The 22,037-nt window shown below is 36.3% G+C and overlaps 1 protein-coding gene across 1 annotated transcript; it reads left to right on the top strand.

Moving 5' to 3' along the window:
- Positions 1-242: 242 nt before the first annotated feature.
- GK2 (glycerol kinase 2) lies at positions 243-1,904 on the top strand (the record flags this gene model as incomplete). Its single annotated transcript, XM_079700670.1, has 1 exon — positions 243-1,904. The coding sequence occupies one exon, from the start codon at positions 243-245 to the stop codon at positions 1,902-1,904; it is 1,662 nt and encodes a 553-aa protein (XP_079556796.1).
- Between the last annotated feature and the right edge of the window lie 20,133 nt (positions 1,905-22,037).

The raw sequence follows: 22,037 nt of genomic DNA, 5'->3' as shown, positions 1-22,037 counted from the left end.
GCGCGAGTCAAAGGAGTGGGGTGAAAAGATGCAGCGCTGGTTAGAGGACAAAGCATGTCCCAGCGAGTTCAAGTTCAGCCTAGGCAGTTACTGAGCCTGCACGCATTATGATCCTGATGCATTATGATCCTGACGCCCCACCCCCACCAACACCTCCATCACCGGGGAAACGGCCCCAGAGCTGCTAAGCACCGGAGCAGCTGAGCTGAGAACCGGAGCAGCTGAGCCCAACTGCAGGTTTCATGGCGGCTCCGAAGACGGCAGTTGTGGAGCCATTGGTGGGGGCAGTGGTCCAGGGTACTGACTCCACTCATTTTATGGTTTTCGATTCAAAAACAGCGGAACTACTTAGTCACCATCAAGTGGAATTAACCCAAGACTTCCCAAAAGAAGGATGGGTAGAACAAGACCCTAAGGAAATTCTTCATTCCGTTTATGAATGTATAGAGAAAACATGTGAGAAACTTCAAGAACTCAGTATTGGTATATCCAACATAAAAGCTATTGGTGTCAGCAATCAGAGGGAAACCACTGTTATCTGGGACAAATTAACTGGAGAGCCGCTCTACAATGCTGTGGTGTGGCTTGATCTAAGAACCCAGTCTACTGTTGAGACTCTCAGCAAAAAAATTCCAGGAAATAATAACTTTGTCAAGTCCAAGACAGGCCTTCCACTTAGCACTTACTTCAGTGCAGTAAAACTTCGTTGGATTCTTGACAATGTGAGAAAAGTTCAAAAGGCTGTTGAAGAAGGTAGAGCTCTTTTTGGTACCATTGATTCATGGCTTATCTGGAGTCTGACAGGAGGAGTTAATGGAGGTATCCATTGTACAGATGTAACAAATGCAAGTAGGACAATGCTCTTCAATATCCATTCTTTAGAATGGGATAAAGAGCTGTGTAACTTTTTTGAAATTCCAATGGACATTCTTCCAAATGTCTGGAGTTCTTCTGAGATCTATGGCCGAATGAAAACTGGGGCCTTGGAAGGTGTGCCAATATCTGGATGTTTGGGGGACCAGTCTGCTGCATTAGTAGGACAAATGTGCTTCCAGGAAGGACAAGCCAAAAACACGTATGGAACAGGCTGTTTCTTACTATGTAATACAGGTCATAAGTGTGTATTTTCTGAACACGGCCTCCTGACCACAGTGGCTTACAAGCTAGGCAAAGACAAGCCAGTATGTTATGCATTGGAAGGTTCTGTTGCTACAGCCGGTGCTGTTATTTGCTGGCTGAGAGACAATCTTGGAATTATAAAGACCTCAGAAGAAAGTGAAAAACTTGCTAAGGAAGTAGGTACTTCTTATGGCTGCTACTTCATCCCAGCCTTTTCAGGGTTATACGCACCTTATTGGGAGCCCACTGCAAGAGGGATAATCTGTGGTCTCACTCAGTTCACCAATAAAAGTCATATTGCTTTTGCTGCATTAGAAGCTATTTGTTTCCAAACCCGAGAGATTTTGGATGCCATGAACCATGACTGTGGAATTCCACTCAGTCATTTGCAGGTGGATGGAGAAATGACCAACAACAAAGTTCTTATGCAACTGCAAGCAGACATTCTGCATATTCCAGTAATAAAAGCCTCCATCCCTGAAACAACTGCCCTGGGAGCTGCCATGGCAGCAGGAGCTGCAGAAGGTGTAGATGTTTGGAGTCTTAAACCCGAGGATTTGTCAATCGTCATGATGGAACGGTTTGAACCACAGATAAAAGCCACAGAAAGTGAAATTCGTTATTCTACATGGAAGAAAGCTGTGATGAAGTCAATGGGTTGGGTTACAACACAGCCTCCTGAAAGTACTGAACCTACTATGTTCTCTAGTCTGCCCTTGGGTTTTTTTATAATGACTAGCATGATAATGTTAATTGGAGCAAGATACATCTCAGGTGTACCATAATAATATCAAACATGGATTCTCAAGATGTGAGCTTTTCACAGAATGAAAAAAATCCAGCAATTCTGTCTCTTAATGTAATGACACTATAACAGACTGCCTTTATTTATAAACCACTTACTGCATGGCTTATGAGAACCCTACAAGTAAACCTATGGCTAGAAATAAATAAATTACAGCAGAAAACACTGCAGAAACATTTGGTGTGTTTTTTAACATCAGCAGTTAAGGTCAGGCCAACCACTGGGAGTCAACCCCCTCCACTGTCATGAAATCCTGTCCACTCCCTCTAAAATATAGAGTATTCAGATTCTGTCTATGGAATTTTTCCTCAAACATTTTCTAACACTTATGGACCAGGATTTGGTTCTCTGTGCTACACGCACTTGATTAAGAGGTGTAACTAACCTGCTAAAACTGAGGGACATCTTATTGTAGTTGTTGTATTGAATGGATCCCAAAGTCCTCTTTTGCACATATTAGGGAGACCACAATACCTTCACTGAATGTTTAATGGAAACATAAGTTTTTATAATAGAAATTTAGTATTCTCATAGCTATTTTCCTAGAAGATATTCATCAAAATTCTTCAGACATTTTACATGTCCTCGCTAATTACACTAATTTTCTGTGTAAATCCTATAGGAAGAAGGACATATTTTCCTTTGTTTTTTCATATTTCTATTTTATGTAGTTTACTTGGTATGTATAACATATATGCTTATATACTTCATATAGAGAGACCATCAGTGAAGCTTAGAAGAAGGGTAGTCTTAAGTGGACCAGTACTTACATAAATATTTTAGGGTAAACATTTATATATATATATATATATATATATATATATAGGGAGAGAGAGAGAGAGAGAGAGAGAAATGAGCATGCATACTATTTATCAGGATAAACATTTTTTAAACAGGTGGTATTTAAAATTTATATGCTTTATACTGATACAAAACAAAGTGTATTATGATTTTAACTGTATTTTACACCTTACTTTTTAATTTAATTGCCTTAGCTGGATATATGCTGGAAGAAAAAGGAAAAAAAAACCATGGAATACTACAGTAAGCATTATTTTCAAGCAGAAAAAAGAGAAGTGATTGCTCAAATGAAACTAATTATATAGTATGTAGTTTAAGCATATGCAGAAGAAAACAAAAATAGCAAGAAGGTTGGAAGTAGATAAATGGAAGTGTAATAAATACTCTAAGATTCATATACTGTATGGGAAGTGGTATAATATCATTTGAAGTTACACTGTTAATTAAGTACTCTAAATCCTAAAATAACAAAACAAAAAGTTAGAATTAATAAGCAAATTTAGTACATAAGCCAGAACTATAAAAATATTCATTTGATCCAAAACAAGACAGAAAAGAGATGAAAAAGGAAAAAAAGAATAGATAAGAAAATAGAAAACAATAGTAGGAAAATACATTTAAACCTAACCATGCCAATAAGCACATTAAATATAAGTGGTCTAAATACCTCAATTAAAAAGCAAGATCATCATATTAGATAAAAAAGAAAGACTCAAATATATACTGTCCCCAAGAAACATATTTCAAAAAAAGAGAAAAAAACAGTCAAAAAGAAAAAGGATTTTAAAAAGATATACCATACTCATATTAATGGAAAGAAAGCTGAAGTGGCTATATTAATATCAGAAGGTAAATTTCAAAGCAAAGAATATTACCAGTGATGGACAAGGTCATTTTGCAATGATAAAAGGGTCAATTCATTAAAGAGATATAACAATCCTAAACATATATATACTTAATAACAGAGCTTCAAAATACATAAAGCAAAATCTGATAGAACTGAAAGAAAAAGGAGGTAAATCTACACTTATAGTAAGAGATTTCAATATCTCTTCCTCAACATTTGATAGAACAAGTAGACAAATTAATGATATAGATTTGAACAATACTATCAAATAACTTAGTTGACATTCATATAACATTCCACCCTACAGTAGGAGAATACATGCTCTTTTGAAGTGCATATAAAATATTTACCAAGACAGACCTCATTTAGGCTATCAACCAAGCCTCAATAAATTTAAAAGGATTTCATATAAGGTATGCCATCTGAGTACACTGGAATTATAAATCAATAAAAGGTTTTTGGAAATCTCCAAATATTTGGAAACTAAATTTAAAACTTTTAAATAACCCATGAGTTGAAGAGATAAAGAAGGAAAATAGAAAATATTTGGAACATAATGAAAATGAAAACACAACATATCAAAATTTATGAGATATTACTAAAGCAGTACTTAGAAATTTCTAGGACTAAAGGCCTATGTTAGAAGAGAGACAAGGTTTCAATCAGTGACCTCAGCTTCAATCTTAAGAAACTGGAAATAGGATAACAAATTAAATGCAAAGTAATAGAAGAAAAGATAAAATAAAGAGGAGTGCAATAATCAATGGTATAGAAAATAGAAAAACAATAGCAAAAATCAATATAACCAAAATTTGTTCTTTTAGAATATCAATAAATTGATAACCTTTACGCCTAGACTGGACTAATAAAAAAAGATGACAAAAATTATCAATATCAGGAATGAGAGTGATATCACTATAGATCCTAAGGATATTAAAATGGTAATACAGGAATATTATGAAAACTTTATCCCAGTAAATTGACAACTCAGATGAAATGAACAAATTCCTTTGAAAACACAAGCTAACAAACTCAAGGAAAAAACAGATAACTTGAATAGCCCTATATCTATTAAATAGGTTGAATTCCTAGTTTAAAACCTCCTCGCAGAGAAAACACCAAGCCCAAATGGGAGTTATTTCTTCAATGATAAAGAAGTAATACCCATTCTACACAAACTCTTCCAGAAAACTGAAAAGGAAGAAACACTTCCAAACTCATTCTATGAGGCCAAGATTACAGCATTAATCTGATTCCAACATCAGACAAAGGCATTACAAAAAACAAAACAAAACAAAAAATGGCTAATCAATATCCTTTATAAACACTGACGCAAAAATTCTAAACAAAGTTTTAGCAAAATTAATCTAACAATGCATAAAAAGGATAAGACATCATGACCAACTGGGGGAAGCTAGGATAATGAATCAGTGTAACTAGAAAACTCAATCAATATACTTCACCATCTTAACAACCAAGAAAGAAAAACTGCATGAGATATAACTACACACTGACTTGAGTGCCTAAAATTAAAAAGAAAACCATATCAAGTTTGGTAAAGATGTAGAGGAACTGAATCTCCCATATGATTCTACTGAAAATGGAGAATGATTACAAACATTTTAGAAAACAGTTAAATGGTTTCTCAAAAAACTAAATATACATCTATCACATTATCCTAGATATTTACCCAAAAGAACTGAAAACATATGTCTATACAAAGATTTTTCCATAGCACTTTACTTGTTATAGCCAAAAACTGGACACAACTCAAATGTCCACCAGCAGGTGAATGGATAAACAAACCATGGTATATCCATAAAATGAAAAGCTATCCAGCAACTACTGATACACACTACAACAGAGATGAATTTCAAAATAATTAAGCTGAGTGAAATAAGCCAGACAAAAAAGAGTAGTATATATGTAGTGTGTGATTCTATTCATATATAGTTGTAGGAAATGCAAACTATTACATAATGGCAAAAAGCATATCAGTGGCTGCCTGGGAACTGGGGGGTGGGGACAGGTGGGGGGATGGGAATGAGGAGTGGGCAGCAGGGGGTAGGAGGCATGATTACAAAGGGGCACAAAGAAAAATTGGGAGGAATGAATATGCTCATTATATTAATTATGGTGATGTGTCAAGGGTGAATATTTATGTCAAAATTAATCAAACTGAACACTTTAAATATGTGCAGTTTATTATATGTCAATTATACCTCAATAAAACTGTTTTAAAAAAGAGAAAAAGCTTATCTCAAACTCTGAAGGAATATAACCAAAGTTTGCTCAAGTAGGTTAATTCTTTGCTCTTCTCTATTATGCATACTGATATATCCTCTGCTTCTACAGTCTGCTAGCATGGGGTGTGCCAGTCCCTATCTCTAGAAGGTCTATGAGCTTTATTTGAAGTCATTTGTGTGATGAGGCCGGCAAAATACATGATAATGTCTAGTATCATTGAAAACAAATTAATTTCCCATTTCATTTATCTGTTCATAATTCCCAGTCTGGGATCCACTGCAACTGACTTTATGAAGAGTCACAAACAAAGATGTCATAAGAAAATTAGACTAAAAGTCCTCAAACTCAGTATCTCATTCGTTCTCACTTCTTCAATATTATACTCCTGTGATTAAATCTTTTCCTTTTTATATCTTTGCCTTTATAAGTCTCACTTTCATAATTTAACTTACATTATATTGGTAAATTACAGTACTTTGCCCCAAGGCTATAAAGGAGCTTCTCTGTATATTCTATTATAAAATTAGCTAATTAATAATTTCTCTATATTGCCACTAAGCAGAACTACACAGTTAAATTACGACGATGGCCTCTCATCACATGCACGTTATAAAACAGCAGTCATCATTTAATGTCAGGCATACGTGTGAGTGAGAGAGCATGAGCTCAAACACTAACCAGGAGAATGAAAAGCATCTAATTCTGATACTGTTTTCCAAAGATACAATTTGTGAATTAAAACAAGACGTGGCTGAGAAGGGTCAGTAAGGAGGAAGAGAGAGAAGAAACAAAGAAGGCCATGAAGGGAAAGGGATGTTAAAGGTATCCAAAGAGAAACAAGCTGTACTATTAAATCTAATTAGAGACACCCTTTATGGTATCCATGTAGAAGCAGCTTTAGGAGTGGCAGGCATAGACATCAAACTTAGAGGGATAAGCATCTTCCCCTCCTCACCTGGTAGAGAATCCTAAATTATTATGTGTTTGTGCCTGATTTCTGGGGCTTATATTATTATTTTGATATTCATACTCATAAGCTCACGGGGAAGCTATTGATTCACTCACCAGTAAGCCCTTTTCCCAATACATCAGTATAAACGTTACGTTAAACAATCCGCATTTAGGTGGAACATTATAAACCTACTCTATGACAGTTAGATATGGAAAATTTGTTTCCATGCTGTTTTCTTTTTAATGAGAACAAATAAGATCCCCTAGAGTAATCTTCCAGCAAAGTCTAGAGTAAATACAGTACCATCTCAGACAGTCACCTACTTTAGCCTCCCATGGAAATGACAGCACTATAGTCCATTCTGATTGTTTCAATCAAAACAAAATGAATAAACTTAATATTTAAATATTCCCCCATAGTTTCCATCCACAACCTTTATAGCCAGGTTTATTTGAGCGTTGGAGAAATTTCATGTGATCCTTGTCCTCTATGTGTTTAGCATACGTTACAGTTCATTATCATATCAGCCCTCAACAAACTGATTTATTTTACAAAAAGAAAAGAAAAGAAGGCCTTGACCTTTGGTGGGAAAAAAGTAGAGGGTGATAAGACTGTTAATAATCTTATATTCAACTAACTATGAAATTCAGTTCATTGTAAATAATCCACAAATCTTTCTCCTATTCAGTTATTAAAGGATGTTTTTCAAGTGTCATAGGAAATCCAAGCTTGAAAAACATTTGCAAACCCAAAACAGTGAGGAGACATTATATGTCTATACTAGGAGCTTCAAAAGAGAACTAGGCAAAAACCAAGATATAAATGTTCTAATGATTGCAAATGTGGATAACTCTGATCTGTCTAGCTTTTACTCTAAACTGAAGTAGGCAACCTGCTTAACTGCATGTCCCTGTTTCCACAATTGTATGACTTAGCAAAGTGACCAGAGCAGGGGATGAGTAGACACCTTGCAGCAGGAAGCTTTGATTAAGATCTCTCTCTCTCTCTCTCTCTCTCTCTCTCTCTCTCTCTCTCTCTCTCTCTCTCTCTCTCTCTCTCTCTCTCTCTCTCTCTCTCTCTCATTGTAAGATAAAGTTTGTCTGGCCTGAAGTATATTTTACCAAATAAACTGACCACTTCTTCTCAGCTCTTTTTTAAATAGGCCACAGATATCTACCATTAGCTCAGCTTCACAGTTGAGAACAATGAGGAAAAGAACAAGAAAATCACCTTCCCAATCCAAAAAGGGTATAGCTTTAGAACTGAGGAGATGATTCATCAGGAGAATATGATTACTTGCCTAGAATTTAGTATTTTCAAAAACAATTCTCTCGGGCTTCCCTGGTGGCGCAGTGGTTGCGAGTCTGCCTGCCGATGCAGGGGACACGGGTTCGTGCCCCAGTCTGGGAGGATCCCACATGCCGCGGAGCGGCTGGGCCCGTGAGCCATGGCCGCTGGGCCTGTGCGTCCGGAGCCTGTGCCCCGCAATGGGAGAGGCCACAGCAGTGAGAGGCCTGCGTACAGCAAAAAAAAAAAAAAAAAAAAAAAAAAAAAAAATTCTCTCAATGAAAACTGCAAGACTACTTTCATGATGTAAGAAGAGCCTGCAGGTGGATGGGGCCTGAGAAAGCTTCTAGCTCAACATCTTTTAATACAAAAGAAGTGAAAAGTTTAAATAACTTACTAGATGTCATTAAAAACATGCTGGGAGTAAGATTAAATCTAAGTTTTTATATTATAATGTTCCTTTAGCTTCACCCAGCTGGTAGGGATTTTCTTGGGCTTTGTCTACCTCAAACAGCTGTGTTATGACTTTTTACAAGATGAAAGAAAAGGTAATAATAACTTATGAATTTCTTATAAAAGATAGAGTTATGTCTTGCTCAACAAATAATTTGGTGCATACTTACATACTCATACACACATACAATTTTTATGGCCTCTTAAGCGAGGCACATTCTGGAAGATTCTGAACTATAATAAAATCATTTTCTATTCTCCAGTGATTTTCTATTCCTGAAAAAAATGTTTACAGACTCTTTGGGGAGCCATTTCCTTAGTCATTAAACATGCCAGAAAAATGGGAGAGCGCTGGTAGAGGTACCATTCCTTTCTAGATACAAAGCTTGCTACTCATCTCCAAAAAACGGATATACTTTCAGACTTACCTAGTTCATCCTTTCATTTCAGGAAGAGATGCAAGTTTCTTCTTCTTCCACCGCCTCTTCCTTCTTCGCCCTCCTCTTTGTCTTTTTCTTTTTCCTGAAACAAATCCATTGAGTCATATCATATGGTATTTACTACTCATATTCACAAACATCAAAAGGACGGCAATCTGTTTAATATCCTGCAGATGAACATGCGCTAAAAATTGGCACTGGCAATCAGGCACACACTGCCCACTGGGCACCAAGCAGCAATGTGCTAAAGATCTGGCCTGTTGTTCCACAGAGAAGAATGACTTTCATGACAATTGTATCAAAAACAAATTATGTACCAAATGTTTGTCTAGATGAGTACTTGGAAGATCATTTATCTTTCATTCATCCCCTCACTGCTTCTACACTTCAGCTCTATTGCTGTCAATGCATTCTTTGCCTGTTTATATGTATGTTCCTCTCCTATTTGTTTCTATAAGTTCACTATAGTTTCACCTTCTTATACCAGCTCCAGTGTATATTATGAGAATCATACAATGTCTACAAATAAAAAGAACATTAACAAAAAGGATATAAATCTTTACAAAATAGTTTCTAAAGCATCTCCTCATGTCTCATTTTGTCATGTCATTGGAGAATGGAAACACTTACTTTGCATTTTCCACATGTTAGAGACTGCAAAAGAAGATAACCTAAGAGAGATGAAACTTTAAATTTAAAACAGGTCCCTAATGAATTTTAGCTAGAAATTGGGACTCTTATACCTCAGGCTCCTTATTTTAAATATTTAGAAACTGGGGTCCAGAAGTGCTGATGGTCCAAGGTGTTAGGGCTGTTTTGTGCCTGGAAGTGCTGGGATTAGAACCTAGCTGAACTTTCCTGTATATGTATGCCAAATTTTCTTCGAAGATTTCAATTTTAAAAACAAAAACTGCTGGTTTTCTCTAAGATCACATTTAGAAATACTTAGAAATGCAGTGGTAATTGCATAGCATTTTCCCCTCAACATTCAGAACTGTTTTAAGTCCCAGGGAACCACTTTAGGGGAACTGACTTTAAAAGTCTCTTCTCTCTGTTTCTTCCCTTTTGTTCACACTCTTTTAGTTCAGGCATCACAATTAATGGTACCAGATATACTACAGTAACCTAACTTTTCCTGTCCCATCTCTCAAATGTAACCTCTACATTTCCACCATGGTTCTCCCTCCCTTCCTGTTCCCTTCCCACCTCTGTCTCTGATTTTACATAATTTATTGTTTCTTTTCCAGCACTCCAGACCTGTTGGAAATCCCCCCACACCAACCCCCAAAGGGAGCCCCCTGGCCCTCTTACCTCCGGGCAGAGCCTTCTAGGTCTCCCAGCTGCAGGAGCTGTTCAGAGGCACCGAGGGGAAAGTGGAGCAGATCTCCAACTATTCATTCTTTCAGAGCCCCTCTGATTGTTCTTATGAGCATTCTTTGAGCTTCTTCTTCCTCTAGTCGTTGTATTAATGCAAGTTCCTGTGCCCGATGCACAGTGAGGCCAAACAAACTGAAACGTCGGAGTTTGGAGTAGAGAAAGGTTTATGGCAAGGCCCTGCAAGGAGACGAGGTGGCTCATACCCTCAAAAGCCCCGAGCTGGGGCTTCCCTGGTGGCGCAGTGGTTGAGAGTCCGCCTGCCGATGCAGGGGACATGGGACCGTGCCCCGGTCCGGGAAGATCCCACATGCCGCGGAGCGGCTGGGCCCGTGAGCCATGGCCGCTGAGCCTGCGCGTCCGGAGCCTGTGCTCTGCAACGGGAGAGTCCACAACAGTGAGAGGCCCGCGGACCGAAGGAAAAAAAAAAAAGAGGCTTGGGGCTATGTGCTCCTGGTTGTCAAGCACCTTCCTTTTGTTGGAGAGGGGGGTTTTTACATCTGCAAAACGATTCAGGAAATGTGTATCAAATACTATTATCTAGTTACTTCAGAGGGGAGCTAGAGAAGAGGATATGGGGGAAGGCCTGTCCTCGGAAGGCCCCATGTGGTCCTGCTTGGTTACAGTTGCTCAACATCAGAGAATGTTTACGTGCTCTGACCTTTCGATCTTGCTACACAGGTTCTTAATAACTGTGAATCTGGACCGTGGAGGCAACAATTCGAGCCTCCAGGATGCTGGTGTCTTCAAGTTCTTCCGCGACCTTGTTCTCCAGCTGTTCATGCCTAATTTTCTGCTATGCATTCCTTTTCACGTCTCCAAAGATCAGAGTCTATTCGACATGTCAACACTCTCATTTCTGAGTTGCTCTGGGGTCGTGGAAAGGGGCGGAAGGAGGAGAGTCATCTTCCCGCTGGCTGTGTGACAGACCTGACTCTGGGCCAGTGTCTGAGACGGACTAGGACTCAGAGCCCGCAGCTCGGTGCCCTACGGTGGCCAGCAAGGGCCACGTGGCCTCTCTTCGCTATGTCTGCGCTTTGAGGCACCGCCCTGTGGGCGTGGGATCCCATAGCCACACTTCTCCTGAAAACAGAAATCTGTTCATTTTACCTTACCGCTTTCAATGTGCTAATTGCAACCATTTCACAGGTAAGCTAAGCAGCCTGGCATTTAACATCCGAATACCTATATTCTGTCTTCCACCTGTTCTAGGTGCACTTCACTTGTGATTTTTCACTTACCATGTCTCTTCCTGGAAGCTGTCATATTAAAGAGAATCTCTGCACTTTTTCTAGGCAGACAAAATTAGAGATGTAAAATAAGAGTTTGTTTATGGTGTTTTCCCTTTCACAGGATGAATATCACCCTTTCATCTTAAAAAGTAGATGTTATCCTCATTATTTAGGGGTGAAAAATGGATTCTTGGTGAGATTTAAAGGTCTGAGAAGAATGATCATTAACCTGTCTTAGAAATCAGTTATTGCATTATAACTTTTCAAAAATCGTCTAAATACCTAGTTACTTCCATTTTTAATAGTACTCATTCTGTGTATTGCTTTTATTAATTCATTTAAGTTAACCCTACTGCATTATTCCAGAAATAACTCTACCTCAGTCAAATTTATCAAATTTCCTTGTTTTATTTATTTTTTATCTTTTTAAAAAATTCTTATTGGAGGATAGTTGATTTACAATGTTGTGTTAGTTTCAGGTGTACAGCAAAGTGAATCCGTTAAACATATACATATATCCACTCTTTTTTAGATTCTTTTCCCATATAGGTCATTACAGAGTATGGATTAGAGTTCCCTGTGCTATACAGTAGGTTCTTGTTAGTTATCTATTTTAAATATAGTAGTGTGTATATGTCAATCCTAATCTCTCAATTTATCCCTCCCTCCCAAATTTCCTTATTTAAAAAAAAAAAGTCCTTATATCCAGTCCACAATGCCCACCATTTATTACAAAATCAAGATTTCATTATCCTATCTTTTTCTTTCCTGATTAGTTTGATGCTTAGTTTAGCATACAGTAGTTAATTCATATGTGAGTTTTCTAATCCTTAGTTTCTCATTGATCATGACAGAAGTTTATGAACAAAGAGGGATTATCCTCATAGTAGTAATCTCTCATAAAAATCAGAATGCCAATCTTAGTTTGGTCATATAACTCAGCTTATCAATGAGTCAATCCATAATATTTATTAAGCTCCCCCTCTGCTAGGTACCATGGGAAATATAAAAGTGGGAACTACATGATACCTGCCTTCCAAGATTTTATAATCTAGTAGTGGCAATAAGTCATATACAGAAATGGCCATGAAGTAAGGCAGTATTTGAAAAGTACTATTTGGTGAATGAATGAATGAATGAATGTGCAAATGACTGGATTGCATATGCAGTAGGGAGGGAAAGGACACTTGTATCTGGAATTAGAAGGAAAATATAATGGCAGAACCAGCCTTCTAAGATATGAACCAGACTTCTAAGATGGATAGGATATCAATAGATAAGGATGGAGAGATGAAAATAAATTTACTTGTGGGAAATAATACGAGCAACAGCATCAGAGACAAGTTCCACAGTTTTTAAGCTTATCAGTTTAAACAGAGCAAGATAATGTTGGAAAGCAGTGGGTAGTAAAAGTTGGAGCGAGATTTTGAAGAACCTTGAATATCAATCTAAGAACATGTCTTTTTTTTTTTTTTTTTCCTGTAGGAACTAGAGCTCCACAAAAAGTTTATGTTGAGGTAAGTAACATGATAAAAATCTCATGTCTGTCCCTCCTTGACTGCTAGCTTTCATTATTGAGAGAATGCATGGAGTAGCAGTAGGGCATGGACTACTGGGTTTAGAGCTGGGCTCTACCACTTACTGTGTGACCTTTGCCAAGTTACTTAACCTTTCTGTGCTTCAGTTTCTTCAACTCTAAAATGAAAATGAAGATGAGGATGGTGATGATGATAATGATAATGATAGTTTTACGGAATAAATGAATTATTTGAGGAGCAAATTAGTTAATGTATGTAAAGAGCTTAGATCAATTCCTGGTAGTGGGTAAGCCCCACGTAAGAGTTTGCTATTAGTACTGTCAGTATAACTATTGCCAAATAGGATATAAAGACAGAAGAGTTGGGTGATTCTTTGGTTTCTATATCTTTAAAATTGAATTTCAAAAAAGTTCCTAAAAAAAGGAAATACTAATCATAGACCCAGTACAGGCTTAATTATGTGTATTATAAGCATAGGCTTAAAAACTAAGGCATTATTTGGCAACTGAGATGTCCTTTGTGTGGTTAAGAAGATGTGAAAAGTATAACTAAAGAGTGGAAAGAGATGCTATGTAATCAAGATTTCTAGGCTATGAAAATACAGTTTTAAAAAATTCTTACATTAGACTTGGCAATGATTTCTTGGATATAACACCAAAAGCACAGGCAAAAAAAGAAAAAATAAATTAATTGGGACTTACCAAAATTAAAAACTTCTTTGTATCAAAAGGCACAATCAAGAGAATAAAAAGACAACACATAGAATGAAAGAAAATATTTGCAAATAATATATCTGATAAGGGATTAATATCCAGAATATATAAAGAAATGCTACCATTCAATAAAAACATAAGCAAAAAGAACCTAACCCATGTAAAAGTTGGGCTTAATAGACAATTCTCCAAGGAAGATATACAAATGGCCAATGAGCACATGAAAAGATGCTCAACATGGTTAGTCATTCGGGAAATGAAAATGAAAACCACAAAAAGGTGCCATTTCACACCCATTAGGATGGCTATCATCAAAAAAAAAAAAAAAAGAAGTATAGGCAAGGATGTAGAGAAATTGGGACTTTTGTGCACTGCTGGTTGGAAGGTAAAATGGTGCAGATGTTGTGGAAGACAGTATGATGGTTCCTCAAAAAATTAAACATAGAATTACCATATGATCCAGCAATGCCATTTCTAGGTATATACCCAAAAGAACTGAAATCAGAGACTTGAACAGACATGTGTACACCAACGTTCATAGCAGCATATTCACAACAGCCGAAAGGTGGAAGCAACCCAAATGTACACTAAGAGATGAATGGATAAACAAAATGCATTATGTACATATAGTGGAATATTATTCAGCCCTAAAAGGGATGAAATTCTGATACACGCTGCAGCATAGGTGAACCTTGAAAACATTATGCTAAGTGAAAGAAGTTAGACACAAAAGTAAAAATATTGCATGGTTCTACTTATATGGGAATAAGTTGAGAGTCAAAATTTATAGACAGAAAGCAGAAAATAATGGTTACTAAAGGCAAGGGAAAGGGAGTAATGAAGAGTTTTTGTTTCATGGGTACAGAGTTTCAGTTTAGGATGAAGAAAAAGTTCTGGAGGTATAAGGTAGCGACAGTTGTACAACAATGTGAATGTACTTAATGCCACTGAATTGTATACTTAAAAACAGTTAAAGTGGAAAATTTAATATTATGTATACTTTACCACAATAAAAAAAATCTTTGCTTTTCTGTGGTTATCAACTGCCCAGAGCTGATTTAAATAACTTCCAATACCACACCCTGGATCACACTTCTTATGTAACATAAAACTTACAAATGATCATTATGACAATTTCTAAATAGATTATTTGTCCTTCTCCAAATCCATATATACCCTCCGGTTATTGCTGTTTTTATTAAAATGTCCTATTCCCAAAATAACAATATTCAGAGGCATTTTGTTTTCAATAGGCAATTGGAGAAAAATACTTCCCTAGAAACGCGGTAAAGTTTGCTGCCATGAAAACTTTTTTCCCCCTTGTTTTTAGCATTTATTTGTCCACATTCTCCTAGGTTCGATTTGCCAAACACTTTTTTTTATTGAAGTATAGTTGATTTACAATGCTGTGTTAGTTTCTGGTGTGCAGCAAAGTGATTCAGTTATGTGTGTGTGTGTGTATGAACACATATGTATAATTTTTTTCAGATTCTTTTCCATTATAGTTCATTACTAGATATTGAATGAAGTTCCCTGTGCTATAGAGCAGGAGTCCCCACCCCCATCCACCGCCTGTTAAGAACCTGGCTGCACAGTAGGAGGTGAATGGCGGTCGAGAGAGCGAAGCTTCATCTGCCGCCCTCCCATCCCTCTCACACCGCCTGCACCATCCTCCCCGCCTTGTCCGTGGAAAAATTGTCTTCTACGAAACTGGTCCCTGGTGCCAAAAAGGTCGGGGACTGCTCTATAGAGTAGGATCTTGTTGTTTACCCATTTTATGTATAGTAGTTTGTATCTGCTAATCCCAAACTCCTAATTTATCCCTCCCCCCCCCCAGTTTTCCCCTTTGGTAATCATAAGTTTGTTTTCTATGTCTGTGAGTCTGTTTATGTTTTATAAATAAGTTCATTTATATCATTTTTTTTAGATTCCACATAAATATCATAGGATATTTGTCTTTCTCTGCCTGACTTACTTCACTTAGTATTATAAACTTCTGGTCCATCCATGTTGCTGCAAATGGCAATATTTCATTCTTCTTTACAGGTGAGTAATATTCTATTGTGTATATATATATATATATATATATATATATATATATATATATATATATATATATATATACCACATCTTCTTTATCTATTTATCTGTCCGTGGACACTTAGGTTGTTTCTATGTCTTGGCTATTGTAAATAGTGCTGCTATGAACATTCCCCAATGTTCATGCATCTTATCCAATTAGAATTTTCTCTGGATATATGCCCAGGAGTGGGATTGTTAGATCATACGGTAACTATAGTTTTAGTTTTTTTAAAACCTCCATACTGTTCTCCATAGTGGCTACAGCTGCCTTGAAAACTTTTGAAACCAGTAAACTGTAGACCAAGTAAAATTCTCTCACCACTCCTATGTCATATTGGCATATGCATTTAGTTGCATTGATATGAAAGTATGGCTGATTATGAACAATCAGAGAACAAAGGAGAACAGCGAAGGGGAGAGATTGAATGATCCATGGTGGGATTATCATTAGGATGTCCCCAAAGAAATCTTAGGACATAGGGTTCATTGTGCTGGTTCAATTATTCTTGTCTTCTTTTCTAGGAAAACATATCCTAATAATGAAGAACTTGCATTTTATGTACTGAAATATACGCTCTAAAGCTAGTTAGTTTATATGCCTTTAAATGTGGCATATATTATCCATAAAACAATGGTTCAAAATTTCAATATTTTTTGCATAATAAACCTGAATAATATGCATTTTAGTTTCCAGAAACTTTAGGACTCTGAGGGGAGATTTTTCACCAGAGAGAGATTTAAGTCCTTCTCCCTGACCCTTGTCTTTACCCTTTCTCACAGATCCTGAAAAAATGAGCATGACTCCAAGTGTGGCTCTGAAACTGTCGCTTTGTAAAGAAAGATATCCATCTGTTCCTTTCATTGTCTTCCTAGTCATATCTGACAGGGTTTGGGATGCCCAAATCCATTTCTGTTACTGTCAACACTACAGAGCCAAGAACTCTTTGGACAAGTAACTGCATTACAAGCTATTGCCTTATGTGTCCTTAAAAGAATTGCCCTTGTCTGGATCCAGAACCTTTATTACAAGCAAAAGTGCAGAATACTCAGCAAGAAAAAAATGCATTTGATATAGATCTGCTATCAAAATGGACATTTTTAAAGATGAATACCAGCCAACAGAAAACAAAGCATGTCAAATGTCCAACAAATGTGGCATTTTATACTTGACCTTTCCTAATGTGCTGGTATTTCAGAGGTTATTATTTTTCATGAATGTTCTTAACAGAATATATAAACTATATGAAAAGACACTATTCCTGTTTATTCTCCTCTAGAATGTAATCACAGGGCCAGTTTTTAAAAACACAACAGAAAAATTTGTTGAGCTGGAGGTTTTTTGGTTTGCTTCTTTAAATGAATAAACAGAGACATGAATTTTATTGTTTTTATTCCCAGAGATTTTCTGGTCAATCTTGCATTATAACCTGCTTCTGAGTTGCTACCTCTTAAAGCAGAAATATTATAGAAGTACAGTTTTTGATAAGTACTTCTATTTTCACAAATTGAAAGTTCTATGTTTTCCAACAAATTCAAATAACTTCAGGATAGAGAACTTGAGATAGTGCTATGACTTCACTAGATTCATTAATCCAGTTGTCATTTATTGAGTGTCCTGTATGTGCCAGGTATTGTGTCCTCTAGGCAGTGGCAATACAAAGATGAATAAGATACTTTACCTTTGAAGAATGTATTGTTGTGTGGCATAAGCAAATAAATATAAAAATGTGATAGCTACTTCCCCTGGGGCTACATCAGGCTGGGGGTAAAACCAAAGGTAAAATAATAATAAATGTTATTTCTTGAAGTTATTTCATGAAATGCCATCTCCCCAAGTCCTTAGCCTCTGGTCAGTGCAGGGCTGCTCCAGCCTTCACGCTGAGGTCACTGCCTTAGATCAAAAACGATGAGGAGTGTTGATTCACGAGACTGCCATTTGCTCTGCCCACTGTTCTTTACAAAATCTCACTTGTACCCTTTCCTGTGTAGGTAAGCAGTCTCTTCACCATCTGGGTCTAGAAAAACCACACAGTTTCTTTTCCTTTCCACATCCAAACACTTAAAAATATCCATGCTAGAGCCCCATCACCAGAAATTCTGACTTAATTCATTGGCCTTTTTTTTTTTAATTATGAAAGTGATATTAAACTGCAGTCAGGTTTGAGAACTGTTAGCCTAAGTGACTGCCCACTATAATAAACTCCTTGACTCGACCAACTAAACTAGTGTACAAACAACACAGCCTCATGAGCCTCAACTCATTGAAAGGACTTCTGGTTCTTGGCCTTTCCATCCCTTGCTTCTGGACTCCGAAATTCCTTCTCAACAGGGCAAGAAAGAGACTGAGATGAGACACTTGCCCATCCCTGAAGTCTACTAAAATGGAAGACGTTATCCCATCTCCATCTCTCCACAATTTCCAGTATCGGACAGGAGTACTCCATCCCAAGTAGATGCAAAGGCAATTGCTCAGTTATATGAGAAAATAAATCCAGGTTTGGCTAAGCCTGAGTTGGAATTCTATCACATGCCAATGAAAAGACTCCTGGCTAATAGATGCTCCTTCCCAGGCTGAATTTTGGGCTACCTTTTTGGAGTTCTCATAAAACGTTGTTGCCTCTAGGAGCAATTAATAAATTATATCTTAATTATGTGTTTGATTGCCTCTTTTGTCTACTAGACTACAAGCTTCTTTAAGGTAGGAGCTATCTCTCTTTTTCCTTTTTGTTCCCTTGTAGTAGAGTTCGGCAGAGAATAGGTGTTCAATTTTTTTTAAAAATGATGGATGAGTAAAAGATGAATATTTTCCTCATATTTAAAGTTTTTGAATTTCTTTCTTCAGAATTTCTTTCTTCAACAGAGATAATATACAGAACTCTAAAATGGCTCCTAGAAACTCTTGCAATTCAAATTTTAAAAATGTTAATATTGCTCAGCATATCAACAATGAATCTGAAATACCACTTAGCTGTCCCACATGTATGCCCTGTATAGTCTAGAACTGAAGGCTGTCAGAAAATTGGCAGTATTTTAAGTCAGATATGAGACACACACACACACACAAAATCTAAGCCTAGAATCCTGAAGGCACTAACTTTTAACCAGTGTAAACATTGCATGTTTTGAAGAATTATACCTATCGCTGAATAAGATTTCTGTTAGTCTTTCTCGATTTATAGCTAAAGGACCAATGAAATTACTTAAACTCTGGTCAGCTGTAGAACAGAAGAAAGTTGATTATATGATTTGTTTGTTTCATCTGTATTTATTTTTGTCTGAATTTCCTTCATTCAAGACACAGCACGTTTCCTTAATGGCACACTTTGTGATTACATTAAAGAACTACTGTGTATAAAATATCATATTTGGAAAAGTCAGTATTACCTAATAAAACTGGAGCTCTTGAACAGTGGAACATTAGCAGGTGTCCTGTCTGCAATTTAAAATTCCAAAGGGTAAATTCTCTCACATTACATAACCTAGAAAAATCTTTGTGCTTCCTACTATGTCATCACTCTCCTGAAACATGACAACCTCTCAGAATGCCAGCTGCAGTCATATATGATATGAACAATACATTTGAATAAATAGAGAAGCTCTGAAGATAACTCAAGGTAGTGCCTCTTTCCTCCAATTGATTAGAAAATTCTAATATAATGATTTTTAGCCAAATTTAAGGTTAACTAGAATTTTTTCTAACTTTTAGCAATTACATCTTAAATTTATCCTGGATTTACACTTCTGACTCCTTTCAAAAAGTTAGATTGAAAACAAATATACCCTCATAGGGACTTAAAACTCAAGTAAAGTAAAATATTCATATACTATCTAGTCAATATGTTTTACCATTGTTTTATTAAAATTGATAGAACAATAAATAATTTTTTTGGTCTTTTTCTATAGTTCTTTCCTTTTTAAAAAAAATAGCCTGGATTATTTTTATAATAGGGAAAAAATCTAGCAAAAACTGTTAGAAGCAATAAAGTACTACAAACTGTGGGTATGGGAGAAAGATTGATGAAAAGATTAGACCCAATCCAACAGCTTTACTCCCTAGCATGATCCTTTTGTAATATTTTCCATCACAGTTGGTGGTGTCACAATGCAGTCTTGGAATCCAGAAATCTTGTTTAACATCTCTCCCTCAACCTACCACAAATAACACTGCTGTCTAGACCATATCCCTATCTTCACAAAATCTTTCCAATCTTAGATCATAAATATTTCTTAAATCCATTCACATTTTTCCAGCTCTGCTACCAATAACTTACTTCAAACTACCACTGTTTCTCACCAGCTATTTACTTTATTTTTTTAAATTCCCTCCTCGTTTGTTGATCCCCCCCTTTTTTAGATACTTATGATATTAACTTTAATAGCATCCTAACTATGGTCCTCTTATCCTTCCGGTCTTCTTCACTTTAGAACCAGAGTGATATGCATGTTAAAATTCAAATTTTATCATGTCTCCACTTCTTTTTCACTATTCTTAGGATAAATACTAAAAACCTTTCACCATGACCTTCAAGGCTTAACATGGTCTGGTCCTGCCTCATCTCCCACCTAGAGCCCCTCATTCTCTGTGTTCTAGACACATGATCTTCCTTTAATTTCTTGAACATGGCGTTTGTCTACAGTGTTTAATTGTTTGTTTGAACCTATGTCTAGTACAGCATGAGGCACAGAGTAGTAGGCAATAAATATCTTGGTGAATGTGCAGGATGTGTGAATGAATGTGTGAATGAATGATGATGATGTTGAAGGACACTGTCATACTGGGCAGATATGTAGTACTAGAATTCTTGCTCTGCCATGCAAAATACACATTTTAAGTTGTTTTCTTCATAAATTAGCCACTAGTCAGCATTGCATACTATGGAAAGAACTCAGGTTACAACTCAAAGCAATAGTTCTTTGATTTCCATGACAAGAGATATTTATCTGCACTATGATTAGGAATACAAAGGTTGCTTTTTAAATTATATGCATTTATTAAAATATTGTTCATTCATAGGTTTAATCCATAGAAAATATCTCTATATGAAGATGTTAAATAATAAATTTATACATGTGGAAAGACTCGCATTTTGACTGAGAAAGGCACAGATGCATTTGAGAGTCAAAATAACTTCAATAGAAATTTCTTTGAAAGAATACAATTTTAAAATAAATGTGTAGTTCATGCTGTTTTCTGAATGGGATTGCTGAATTGATTCTGAACTGGGAGTTGTAATTTAACCTGGTAAATCTATCCTATGATCCAGTGAAGAGGAATTTAGAAGATTAATATCTACTATGAACTACACAATGTACTAAGGGTTAAACATATGTTATCTCTCTTAATCCTTACCACAGCTTGGAGGGTTACCTGCCATTATCTCCAGTTTACTATTAGAAAATGTAAAGGGGCAGCTGCATTATTTCTCTGACTCTAAAGGCATCTCTTGATTTCCTGTGATTAATTGCAGAGCTCCCCTTCTCATTATTTCTCCTTCTCAGTAACCATCATAGATCCTTCTTATCTACAGAGATTTCCAAGCTGCTGAACTCTTGTTAAGCCAACAGTCGCTCATGTTACTCCAAGTTACTCCTAACTGTACTTATGGAATTGACTTTAGTGTTGTCTTGATGGCTTCATTATCTTCGTTTCTACCATTCTTTGAATGAGATGATTCATTGAAGATGAATCATTGGCTTAAAACTCTTTCACTTTCAGAATTTATTGTCATTTATCTGAATAGAAAATATTGAAATTTGAGGATTCTGGTTTCATCAAAGTTATCTGTTTTAAAATATACCTGTACACATTCAGTGACCTGTCTTTTAATTATATGTTTAATATTACCTCTTTCTAAAGACTGTATGTTAAAGGCTCTCTTCTGAGCTACTCACCCAGTTCTCTGTATTTAAACTTGACCTCTCCCAATATATTATAAATTCTAAAGGAAATCATTTTAAATCCAAAAGTTTATATAATAACAAATATTTGGACAAAGAGTAAAACATTCTGATGTCTTCTATACAGTGTAGATTATTAGACTCACAGATTTGGGTTTAATGTTATTAAACCAAAGTCAGTCATAGAGAAGATTAGCTGAATTTTTAATTTTCATATGAATAGTGTCTAATTTTAAAGTCAACCCTGTT

Source organism: Hyperoodon ampullatus (assembly GCF_949752795.1).
Source record: "Hyperoodon ampullatus genome assembly, chromosome: 1".
NCBI classification, from domain to species: domain Eukaryota; kingdom Metazoa; phylum Chordata; class Mammalia; order Artiodactyla; family Ziphiidae; genus Hyperoodon; species Hyperoodon ampullatus.
This window is presented reverse-complemented; position numbering and strand designations above follow the sequence as displayed.